The 13,476-nt window shown below is 41.4% G+C and overlaps 1 protein-coding gene across 1 annotated transcript; it reads left to right on the top strand.

Annotated features, from left to right (window-relative positions):
* The first annotated feature begins 8,093 nt into the window (after positions 1-8,093).
* On the top strand, positions 8,094-9,049 carry LOC101776967. Its single transcript, XM_004956833.3, has one exon. The coding sequence runs from the start codon at positions 8,279-8,281 to the stop codon at positions 8,705-8,707; it is 429 nt and encodes a 142-aa protein (XP_004956890.1). The 5' UTR covers positions 8,094-8,278; the 3' UTR covers positions 8,708-9,049.
* Positions 9,050-13,476: the final 4,427 nt, after the last annotated feature.

Below are 13,476 nucleotides of genomic sequence, written 5' to 3'. Positions count from 1 at the left end.
TTTTTGTAGGGAAGACATTAAAATATGCAACTGGAGGAACTCTATTTCCTTTACAATCAAGACGCACTTGACAAGTCACTCATCAGTTCCTGAGTTCTGTAAGTCTTTAATTTGCTCTAACTTCAAAATCCTTGCTCTAGTCATTGTGCGATGTCTTAACTCCTATTCGATTTTGTATAATGCAGGATGGAGATTCAAACTTACTGGAGGAAAGGATACTATGACATCGGCTTCATGGACCCGGATATTATAAACGAGTCAACTGTAAGAGATAGACCAAATCGGACCTTGAAGAACATATATAAGTTCCTAGACAAACAACATTACAAGAAATACATACTTCTACCGTACAACTTCAAGTGAGCGTGTTTCCCATCTCTTTTCTTTTTCAAACTAGCAGTTAAACATAAGACTAACTAGCTTTGGCTATGCATATATGTACAGCATCCACTAGATACTCCTTATTATCGCGGTTGATCGAAGCGGGGTATATATCATGGACTCTTTGAGGAAATCAAGAGATCAATAAGAAACCTCATAGACATCCTTAACAAAGCATGGGCTCGTTTCCGTCGACATCACGTAGGTGAATTCAAGGAGGAACTTGATTTCAAGCCTGAATTCCCGGTAGGTGTTGAATTTCCACATCTCGTGACACTTTCTTGAACACAACAAATATTTCATAACTTCTTTTGCCATATATATAGTGTTTGAGACAGAATCTCGGGAATAATTTATGCGGATACTACGCATGTGAGTTCATCCATGGCTTTGTAGGTCCCAAGCGTATAACCGACCACGAATTCAGAGTACGTACACAAATTTCTTAACAATAAATTAGTTCTAATTGTGCAGACCCATTGATCTACTATATAATAACCTTTGCCAATGACACAGATAAGAGACATGAAGAAAGCACTCCTTGAGATAGAAAAAATCAGGGCAATTCAAGAACAACTCAGTGGATTTCTTCTGGACGAGGTAGTAAATCCAGTGAGGGAGTTTCATAATGATGGATCAAATCTGCATCACCGTCAAGACTCGGGTTCAGAATACTTGATCCAAATGTTAACCTTCAAGTGTTGATGCAATGTAATATTATTCATAAATATAAATGCAGAAGATTTCTATATATATATATGATATTATATCAAATGTAATATTATAGATAAATACAACTTTATATATATTAGCGTATTTAAACTAGTATACGTAAAGGAAATAAATATGAAATACTAATATAGAATAAAGAAATAGAAAAGAAAATGAGAAAATAAATAGAAAAGATAAAGACCTTTAGTATAAACAACCGGTACTAAAGTAGTAATATTGGTTATTTGACCCGGTACAGACTCCTTTTAGTATTGAAGTAGTAATATTGGTTGCACAACCGGTACAGACTCCTTTTAGTTATTTGACCGTGTAACATAGGCGTTATCCCCTCTAGTGCGCTAATAGCTTTTTCCTCTACAACGAGAGCAAATGATAGGTCCCACGGAATCCCAGACTCCCCATATATATACGCATCCCTCTACATGTCACACTCACATCTGAAGACAATCTATAGAATGGCAAATGTGCAAGGCATATGTGGCTCTAAGGAATACTACGCAAGTTGGAGGCTCTTCATAGGTACGACACTGATGAGAGGGTCACAAGGGCTAGTACGACGCAAGTGGGCCAGTCCAAGACTCGTCCCCCACAAATTGGTGGTGACTCCCTCCCTTGCGTGGTTTGATGGTCCACTCGAACATCTAGCCCGTAGGGTGACAGAACTAGCCAGATTGAGTAGATCTATGGGGTCGTCCAAGTAGGCCCCACGCATTTACTGCACTGCTGCAAGGCCCCATCTCCCTAGCCCGAGCGCGCCAGTCTCATATGTCTCTCGTTAGGACGTACTACAGTTTCCCAAAAGGAAAAAAAATTAAAAAGGACATACAGTACGTGCAGCTAGCTCTGCCTACTGGCACCTACAAAACCCACGGTCACAGGCTCAAACAGGTCGAGCTGCTAGCTGAAAGCCTGAAACTGAAAGCCATCGTCGTGGAATCCAGAGCGTGGGGAGAACGCCAAGTTTATTCGAGCTGTTCCGCGACTTCGACACTCGCGGCAGGTTTTGATTCCGCCTCGGCCAATCGACGTCGTCGTCTCGAATCGATAGGCACTATAGATCAATGGGTGACTTGTGAGGTGAGGGGGCGCGGCAGCTGCGACTGCGAGCATGAGACAAAGTTGCCAGGAGAGCGGCCAGCGAGGAGGAGGAGGACGACGACGCAGGTTTGCGTTGCGCGCGCGCGCGAGATCACGTGCCGCAGGAGCAGAGAGCGACTGACCATGGATAGATCATAGATCATCGTCGCCTGTGCTTCGGCACATGGACACTGGATTGTACGTATTATGGAGTTAAGAAAGGTCTATGACATCGAATAGATATATTATGAAAATATAATTAATAAAAAAATTAATGGTACTTATTTGATATCATTAATGTTAGTACTTTATTGTATAAATTTGGTCAAACTTGAGATGATTTAACTTTCCAATAAAATTAAAATGACTTATAATTTGGAACATTCGGAAGGAAGGGAGTATGCTCTAGTAGTACAAAATGTAGCAGTGCGGCACGTCAGCAGGGGCAGGGAAAAGGACAAGCGGCATGCCTGTGCAAAATGTTTGTCGACAGGCGCTTCAGTTGAGCAAAGCACGCAGGCGCCATACTATAAAAGCGCAACGGAACACAATGGAACAACTAGGCCCTTCGATAATGATCCAGAGTTACGGAAATATAAGACCATTAGTAGATGTGTGTAACTTAATTCTACACACTTGATCATCACTGTCAAAAAGAGAAAACAGTTGTTCAAATACTCAATTTGTGGCTTTATGCTTTGTTCAAACATTAACTTTAACCCGACAAGAAACTATTTTTAGTTTGACTGGATTTTGTAAAAAAATATCAACATTTATGGTTATATACAATAAATAATATAATTATGATTTGATATTCTACGATGAATGTAAGGATACTTGTTTGGCGTCACACATTTTTTATAAAATGGTTTGACTTGGACAAACCTTGAAACACATTTATTTTGTGACAGAGAGAGTATATTCTACATCATATTCTTATATTACTCTTATGCTCCACTAATAGGACTCCGCGATTTCCCTAGTGTTTGAATTCCTATGGAAAGGGTGAAAAATAGTAGGGACTAGCGATTTTTCGTAGGAAAAGTTTTCTATCGAGGACTTCGACAGAAAAGTGAACTTGCCCTACCGAGCATATACTTCTGTTTAAAACGATCTAATGGCCCAAGACTTCTAAGTATTGCTCAATCTACAAATTAAATAAACCTTAGCCTAGAAACTCACAAGAAGGTAAATGCTTAAAGTAAGAACACAAAAATCGCGGGAACTTAAAGAGAAGAGAACAGAGACATCAGATCTTTCCCATGCTATCAAGGAGTTGATGCCTCCTATCCATGCTGGACAACCCACTAAAGGCTTATTTGGATAGAGAGGGATTGAAGTGCAACGAAGGGGATCGAGTCTAAAATAAATTAATTTTCCCTCAAATCCCTCCCATTCCACTTCAATCCACTTCTATCCAAACAAGGCCTAAGGGTTTTGCTCCACCTTCAGACACTCAATTGCTCATTAAGGATAACCATGTCCTCTTCTCGGAGACTTCGGGCTTCAAACCGTGTGTACAAGAACTCCTTATTGGTGCTCCTAGAATCTCTCCAAGAGCTCACCAAGAACTCCCCAAAGTCACCAAGAGCCATCTAGGTGCTGTCAAAACCAAGAGTAACGAGCCTCAAGCCTCACTTGACTAGCACTAAGCCTAATCATGAGTTCGATGAGCACTTGCTACTCAACTAGTACTAATGATGCCCTTGAGATTATCACTTCACTGTTCTACTTGAAAGCTCTTTCTCACTCTTGACTACTCATAGGGTGGCTCAAGTGTTCTGGGTGCTAAGAGTAGCTCAAAGTACCAGGTGAGGGGGTAGGTTAGAGTTCAAGAACTAGCTGTTGCTCAACAACTCTCCTAAAAGTGTAGTCGCCGGATATTCCATTGCTCAAACAGATCTCGTTGGATTTTTCCGTCACAATCACATGGAAAGTATATCCATTGCAAAAAAAAAGGTCATTTTCCACTGTGAAATTGTCTAGTCAAAACTCCATTGGTCCTTTGGACCATCCAGACACACCGAGTTGGCTTCGTATTAGCTTGCAACATCTCTGCGTGAAGGAAAAGTGAAAATTCCAACGATTGCAAATCGTACTCGTCGGATGATCGAGTCACATAGGGTTTCACAGCTTCAAGTCCAAAGCTCTGACAACTTTTCCAATCAATTTTCGAATGTTCCAGTCAATAGTGCATTCCAACGTGCGACTCTGATGTCTGTAATTTTGGGCCATCAGATATCCGGTCAAAGTTACTGAATTAGGAATTGTCTCGTCAAATGATCTTTGAGTCTCCCACGATTTCTTTACTTCTCCAGTTTTATCATGACTTCTCTTGAGCTACCTACTGCAAGTATTTTGTGAGTGTGCAACTGGTGCAATATTTTTCAGGGAAACACTATGGTTAAAGTGTATCATGAAATATTGAGATGAGATCTGGTTAAATCTATCAACATTCTAATGATAACGGGCCAGGGTAAGATAAATCAAGGGTAGTGACCAAAGTCACACACATTATACTCTAAGAAAAAGAGTGGTAGCTAGCTGGGAAAGGACAATAATATGAGACTAGATTCCTAAAACTCCACCTACTCTAGGCTCTCATAGGAGGTGGATGACAAACATTGCGGAGGATGACTCCTCCTCCAACTCCGAAGCCGGCGACAATGAATATGATGGCCACTACTGGAGAACCGATCTTTAGTACCGGTCAATAATCCCCTCTTAGTACCGGACGCATGACCGGTATCGCTTGTTCAGTACTAAATGCCATGCCATTTAGTACCGACCAAAATACCCGGTACTAAAGGGGGATTTTAGTACCGGTTGGGTAATACCGACCGGTATCGTCTGTTCAGTACTAATTTCACGTGTTAGTATCGGTGGAAAAGCCATCCGGTACTAACATCAAGGAGGAATGTAAGTGGACATCTACAGCACTAATATTGATATTGCCACCTTCGATGCATGCTTAGGTGCGCATTTATGTTGCACCATAGACTACACTAGGTACTATGTTGATTTGTTAGGCCATAGTTTCAATATATAACCTTCACGTATTTTCTGGATGGCTGTATTTTGTACAAGATCCTAATAGGTGATCGATGCACATTTGAAGATGAAATAATCAAATGTCCAGTGGCTGTTGTTTCTTTCTACTTGTTAGGTTATATTTTTTTCTCATTGCTTCAATTTGTTTGTTTAATTTTGTTTAAAATTCTAATAAAGGGTAAAATTTATCAAGTTTTGCCTAACATTAAGCGTGGCTATTCTGAAAGTTGAAGTTTTATAAAATAGATTAGTTATGCTATTTAGTTTGTCTTATTCATTCCACGTGGTCAAACATAATATGATACATGTGTTTAAGAGGGGTTGAAAGGAATTTCTGGTACCTTGACACATAACATTATATTTAATAGTACAAAGCCGCAGTTCTGGAGAATATAAGGAGTTTGTGGGTTAGGGTCATTGCGCAACATGTAGTGGCATTGACTCATCATGGGGTAGGCCTAAGATCCCATTTTTTAAAATTTCTTTAATGTTTATTTTCATATTTTTATGCTTTCTCGTCCTTAGCAACAAAGCATGTTTCCTGAAACTTAGTCTCCGGTCGCTTGTTCGAGGAACCATATGGTTGCCATTACTAATTATGTTGGTAGAAAATGGGCTCATCATCTCTGATTAAAAAAAACTCCCATGTATGTGAATACGTGACAACTAATGAGTTTTGAGTCATCAAAGATGACCTTTCTCTATTAGTTCCAAATTATAAACATGCACAACAATATAACAACATTTTAAACATACTTATGCAATGTCCAAATTCCCTCTTCTCAACTCAAATACGATTTCAGTTGCCAACAGCTCTTCATCATCATGAACTGAGCTGAGCTATGTGAGTTGAGCTATGTTGGAGGTTTTTTTTTTTGAACCTGCCCACTCGTGGTCAAGTCTCTCCCTTAGTATGGTCGTATGGATGTTCGTATTTTTATGGCTAATCAGTCTTTCAGTGGTAGGTGATGTGTGCCCGTCGAAACAAGGCATATGTTGTGACTTTATCGTTACCTCAGGATCAATCAGCCTGGTCTCTCATAACGTTCATACATAAGGTAAGGTCTGTATGCGTGTGCTTATAAAGTTATAATCGTGAATGGACATGCTTGTGCGATTGTTGTATCTGTATCTGAACTGTGTGATGAAAAAAAAAATCTTCTTATGATCGTGAATGGACATGGCGTGTTTCAATGCTTCATTTACCATGTTGTTTAAAAAATGCTTCATTTACCATGTACATGCGTGTACTCCGATTCGAAAAAGAAGGGGGTGTTTAGTTCCAGGGAATAAAGTTTAGTTCCTGTCATTGTTTAGATACTAATTAGGAGTATTAAATATAGTTAATTACAAACTAATTGCACAAATGAAGGTTAATTCGCGAGACGAATCTATTAAACCTAATTAGTCCATGATTTGACCATGTGATGCTACTGTAAATATGTGCTAATTATGGATTAATTAGGCTTTAGATTCATCTCGTGAATTAGCCTTCATTTGTGCAATTGGTTTTATAATTAACCTATACCTAATATTCTTAATTATAATTAGTATCTAAATATTTGATGTGATAGGGATAAACTTTAATCCCTGGAACCAAACGCGTCAAAGTTTTGGACGTTTGCGCAGCGACAACAACCTAGCTTTTATTAGCCCTTCCAAAAGAGGAGTTATGAAATCACCACATGTAGACGCGCACATGTACCGTAGGGGCAAGAAAAGGGGCAGCTAGCTCTCTACAGGGCTACGACAGCCGCAGCAAGCAGATAACCTATCGACAGCCATTGCCGCCGTACGCGTGCCGCATGACGGCTACGGCCGATTGCCCGACTCAATAATGGCGATGGCAGCCCGCGAGATGGCGAGCGCCACCCGGTCCCCGGCTGCCCGCCGGTGGACACGCCGCTGATGGGCGATGGCGAAGGTGACGGCCGCATGTGCTGTTCTGTTTCGTTGCGAGGTCCATGGCATGTAAGCTGTAGCGAAACGCCTTGTCGTCGCTACTACCCACCGGGAGGTATGGTGGGGGCCTGTGGGGCCAACAGCCGGCGCGCCTAGCTAGCTTGCATCTGGGATCCTATATTCGCTGTGCTCCGACCGCTCTCCTTGTTTGTCTCTGTGCTGCATGTGTGCAGGTGTGCTTAACAGTGAGCTCCGACTCTCTTGTTGGATTGCACAGTGTTTCGATTAAGGTGGTGTTTTGATACTTAGCAGGGTCACATCGGATGTTCGGATGCTAATTAGAAGGATTAAATATAAGCTAATTACAAAACTAATTGCACAGATGGAGTCTAATTCGCGAGACGAATCTATTAAGACTAATTAATCCATCATTAGCATCATATTGTCAAATCATGGACTAATTAGGCTTAATAGATTCGTCTCGCGAATTAGACTCCATTTGTGCAATTAGTTTTGTAATTAGACTATGTTTAATACTTCTAATTAGTATCCAAAATATCCGATGTGATAGGTACTAAAGTTTAGGGGTATTTCCAAACACCTTGTGCTTTTCATCGCCCAGTAAAACTTAGATTTTACATGTACCATTCATCCTTGAGAATTGTATGGCAAGAGTAAAAATCTGTTAGCTTGGCTGAAAGCCTGAAATTACTGCCCAAGAGCTATGGCTGGACTTCCATATCATGCACGGTTGTATGATACACCCATATCCGATGTACCTCATGAGACAGATATGTGTGTTTCCTAAAGCTACTTGTCTGACTGAACCGGTGTACTCCGGGCCTCCGGCGGCAAGCAACTTGGCCTGATTCTTCCACTGGTATTGCCACACAGACCTACCAAAACGGAAGCGTGCGCGAGCCCCGTCCACTGGCTGTACTCTCTCCACTAACCTGATCTCACGGACCAGTGCACAACACCAGTTTGGCGCTCTATTTAACACCCGCTTAGTACCATGATTGCTGTTGCAAATTAAGCTCTCTTTCCCGGTTCCCCCCGGCCTCGCTCTCCATCTCTCTCCCATACACACCTCGCCATAGACAGGTGCTGCTTGGCTGCAGCTTGCTACCGTGTAATGGAGCAGGAGCTCAACCTTGAGCTCACCCTATTCCACCCCTCGGCCTCGCCGGAGCCGCCGGGCTACTTCGTCTGCATGTACTGCGACCGCAAGTTCTTCAGCTCGCAGGCGCTCGGCGGCCACCAGAACGCGCACAAATACGAGCGCAGCCTGGCCAAGCGCCGGAGGGAGATCGCCGCCGCCCTGCGCGCGCACGGGGCGGCCGCCTCGGGCGCCCGCGATGCCGCCGCCGCTGCCGCCAGGCCAGGGGACACCGGCGCCGCCGGAGTCTTCGTCGCCGAAGACAAGAGGGCTAGGATGGACAAGCAGCAGCCTGCTGCCGTTGCCGCTCCGGCGCCTGCCCTGCCGACCAACAAGAGGAGGTCGTCGGAGCGCGGCTACGGCGTCGAGCGCGCCGACGAGCTGGACCTCTCCCTCAGGCTTTGATTGGTTCCTCTTCGATCCTCCTCCACCTTTGCTTGGCCCCGTTTGCTTAGATAATTCGATCTGTATGGTGAGTGCAAGTCAGCTGTTTCGCAGTGCTGGATTCGACATCAGTTCCACATGTAGTTGTGTAATCGTGTTCTTCTGATGGAAGTTATCGGCAAGAACTATTGCCGGTCCATCCTGCTATATCCAAAGGGCGTGGTAATTGGTGTGCTCTTCAGTCGTGTCTTGTCCTGCTGCTCTTCGTTCTCAACTGAATTTTCAGTTTAGCAGGCATCTGCTTCTTCAGGTGATTCTAAATTGTGCATATGCCATGCCAAACTTTGATAAGTTTGTGATGCAGTCTCTTCGGTTGTGCCTTGCATCTTGTCCTCTTTGTTTTCAATTGGAGCTTTCAGTAAACTTTAGCAGGCATCTTCAATTGAAATTATCTGTTGGGAGCTTCTTTAGGTGATTCTAAATTGTGCATATGCCATGTCAAACTTTGATCAATTTGTGATGCGGTAGCAGTGCTTCAAATTAAATCCTTTACCGGTCGAGTACGATTGATATCTAGAGTGTCCCATATTATTCTTATTCCAGTATCTCTCTGTGTATACTAGCCCCACACACTAGTAGCACGGGTATCTATTGTCGTTCTCATTTAGCTAGAACTTTTCAGGGCCCTCATTGAACTGTTGGAATCTCATAGGAATTGAACTTCCTAATCAAATTCTATAGGAATGCTTCCCATACTTTCCTGTGAACCACAGAAGCACATCGTCACAAATTTGCGAAATAAGGTCTTCTGAAACCCTACAGGATTTCATGGTACATGATAAAAACACATCCCATATATACCTTTGTTTTCCACCTTATGCCCCCAACAGATACATCAAGTCAAATTGAATTGCTTCCAACCCTATGAACATTCAAGTCAAATATCTATGCTCCAAAGATCCCATTCCAAAATATAAGAACTTGTGATCCCCTGTATATAATTCAATTGATAAATTTAGTAGCTTGTAAATTTGATTAGCCTTTTCATACCATGCATACTCTCCTTGTTATTTTCTCTCCCTCTGACATATTTCAAAAAGAAAGTATAGCAGAGGGTGTCTAATGTATTTCCTTTCTGTACAAAAGATTAAATGGTCTCACTCAAAACCTAATGATCAAAAGATTACTTAACTACTTGAAGCTTCGCATTAAGATAGCTAACCTTGCAATGAATTTGTCCATGCATATATATATATTTGCTAAAAAACCCAACTCATGTAGGCTTTGGTTCCATGCATGGGAACTTGTTGAATGATTGACTTAATGTTAAAGAAGACCATTTTCGCTAGACAAGCATAATACAAAGTAGATCAAGACCACACGAGTGTAAGAAACGAAATACACCGATTTCTGAAGAAAAAACAGAACCTAATTATGGTGATCTACACTATATCAGGAAAGTTACAATGCACAGGAGACTTAAATTTTGAACAAGTCGTCTCTACTCAACCATGTGGCTTAGAAGAACTATATGTTGTGCCATGTACTGACTTATGAAGGATTCATCATTAATTGGCAAAAAAAAAACAAACACGAGCTTTCATAATGTGTGTGTGTGTGTATGATTCATATCATATATCAAAATGCTTTGTTCGCCAAAAAGGAGAGCTAAGTAAGAAAGATTACACAAATGGAAGTTTTCCTTTGTCCAAGTCTATATAGATTCTTTTACGGATCCATTATTTCTTATGCCATTCATATTTTGTAGTATCAAATTAAGGGTTGGAAGCATTTCGCTCCTTTTCTTTTATGGTATTTCTTGAACATTTCTGTTTTCCCCATTTATGGTTATCTTAGATTCTAGGATCTACCCCCCTCCGTTTTAAAAATATGTGTAATCTAGGACAAGCTAATTAGTTCATAAATATTATATGCTTTAAAACAGAGGGAATACTTATTGCATAACACATATATTATTATAATAGATGAAGGACTCCAAACAATGGGTCATTCGCAATGCCGTGGTGTAGATAAGAGAAGCAAAAATAAACTAGCTAGCAAGGAAAAAGTGCAAGAACAATGGTTTAATCTTGTTTTCCACAATCATTTCCCCTTACCATGCATGGTAAAAGTAATGCATGACTGGCCGTACAATGTCACCATTCTCTAGATGTGACCCTATCCATCTACCTTGTACTCCGACCTAGGCCTTGTTTAGTTGGGGAATTTGGGAGGTGCCAAATTACTGTTACAGCACTGTAGCACACTGTAGCGTTTCGTTTGTATTTGTGAATTATTGTCCAAATATTGACTAATTAGGCTCAAAAGATTCGTCTCGCAAAGTACAACAAAACTGTGCAATTAGTTTTTAATTTCATCTACATTTAGTACTCTATGCATGTACCGCAAGTTTGATGTGATGGGGAATCTTCTTTTTGCATAGTGTCAAAGTTGGGAGTTGGGAGTAACTAAACATGGCCCTAGGCGAGCATTACTAATGAAAATGTCTGCATATATATATGTCCACGTGCTTCGATCAGCCCAAATTTGGAAATTGGAACTTCCATGTGTATGTGGATGAGAACGTAACGTACGGATGTCTCTCTCTCTCTCTCTCTCTCTCTCTCTCTCTCATCAATGTTAGTGTTGCACGGGTACAAGAGAAGGATATGATCAAGATATGTTGCCCAATGGCAATATTTGGCACGGCCTACTCTTTTATATACAAAATCATTCCCATTATTTCATGTTTTGCATGGTTTTTGCGGTCCTTAATTGGCTCATACATAGTGGAAACAACTAATTACTCAACAAATTAACTTTAGACCTGATCGAAATTGAAGTTTCATTATCGGTGCAGTAAAAAATTTCTATGCTACAATTCAAAGAATAACTTGCCTAAACTAGAAAAATTGTCAGATTAAATAGATAGATTAATGAAAACACTTGCTGAGATCAGCCTAACAGCTAAAAATCCCAGAAATTCTCCAAAATAACTATGTCTGAATCTGAATATGGTTACTAGTTGAGCAAGACCATAGATATTTACTCGCTCCACTCCTAAGTGTTTCTCATGGTTGACCTTTAATCATGGCATTTGACCATTCATCTTATTCAAAAATTTAGTGCAAGTATAACAATTATAAGTCATGCTTAAAGTACCTTCGATGATAAAATAAGTCACAACAAATAAAATAATATTTCAAAAAATATTTTGAATAAGATGAATGGTCAAACGTTGTGTCCAAAAGTTGGTAACAAACGGAGGGAATAATTTTGTATCATACTGAAATTGATTTGGATTTGGAGCTAGTTTCTGACAATAAACAGAAAATGGTTATGATCTTGGATTGATGATTCAAATGAAAAGATTAGCTCTTGGAAAATGGCAAGACGGAACTAACTCTTGAAAACAATTCATGTAGGTCAGCAAATTTTGTGCAGTGATGTATCTTTTTAATACCCTTTATACATGAGCATGAACCTAACTACTGCTAGGAGTGGTTCTGATTGGAGGGATTTTGCTTATTATTTGGTAATACATGATCAGCGTGACATATATTATATTATATAATAATTTATATTGAAAAGATGATACCCATATTAGCTCGTGGCTTGATAACGCAGGTAAATCTTGCGAAAATAGAGTAGGATCTTGAAGGATAAATGGATGGACCAACTCCAGCAAGTGCCTAAGCGGCCGGGAGAGAGACATATATGTTTAGCACATCACAAGCAACTAGAAGAGACCAAAGTATATCGAGATGGTGTTTTTGCAGAAAGTCTGTGATCAATTTCGAGGTGCAAGATCATTGTTGGATGCCACATTTCACGTGCTTTTACTGAGAAGATGGAATCCGTGAGCAGTGAGCATATAGTACATGGCATCCCCAACCTCTAGATATCGAGACCTCGAGAGAACAACGCCACGTGTATATCCGGCAAGTACCGTTTCTGCTTTCAGTTAACTTACAGAATGTGAAAGGTTAACAATCAGCATATGCTTAGCTTCCCAAAGGCATGGACACACACGTACGTCTTGGGGAGCTCAATCGGCTTCAGTGAACAGTGCCGATGATCGGATCCGTGCTGGATCGCCGATGGATCAAGCTAGCTCGCAGAGAGCTGTGGACGACGGTGGTGGTCTCAGAGCTGCCAGCTAGCAGCGCACAAAATATCGTCTCCTCCGATCCTGATGCAAATTAAAGCGCAAAAACTAGGCGGCCGGCCGGAGTGATGGAAGCTGCAGAGCTTGTCGCGACGCGAGCTGCTGCGGCGACGGTCCGTACTAGCTGAGAGGCAGCAATCAGTGGGCCTGAATCGAATGGACAACCCAACGATCTCGCTCCGGCCTTAAAACGGACCGGTTTTGGTAAAGCGGCGTACATCGCCGATGCGATGGCCGTCCCAATAAATGAAGAGGATCTGCCTATCAATCCATCATTGACACCTCTCTGTCCAACTAGCTACCAATAATGCAGCAGCTCCGATCCAATGCAAGTTCAAATCGATTCTTGCTTGGCATCATCAGCTTGCATTGCTGAATGGTACACAACACCACACTAGCTCTCCAAAAATTAATGAGTTAATTAGCTAGCTCCAACAATAAGCTCACTGATTTGCAGTCATCTAAAACCGTAACCATGGCCTTTTTGCCGCCGAGTGCATGTGAATCCAGGCTGTTGAGAGATCGATGCAATTGGCACGTGTGAGATGGCCAGTGCTGGTTATTAATTTATTTATTTGGTCTACTAGATCGATGTGCAACCAATAAGGACATGTACAATAGT

The sequence above is a fragment of the Setaria italica genome, chromosome II, assembly GCF_000263155.2.
Source record: "Setaria italica strain Yugu1 chromosome II, Setaria_italica_v2.0, whole genome shotgun sequence".
Taxonomy (NCBI): Eukaryota; Viridiplantae; Streptophyta; class Magnoliopsida; order Poales; family Poaceae; genus Setaria; species Setaria italica.
This window is presented reverse-complemented; position numbering and strand designations above follow the sequence as displayed.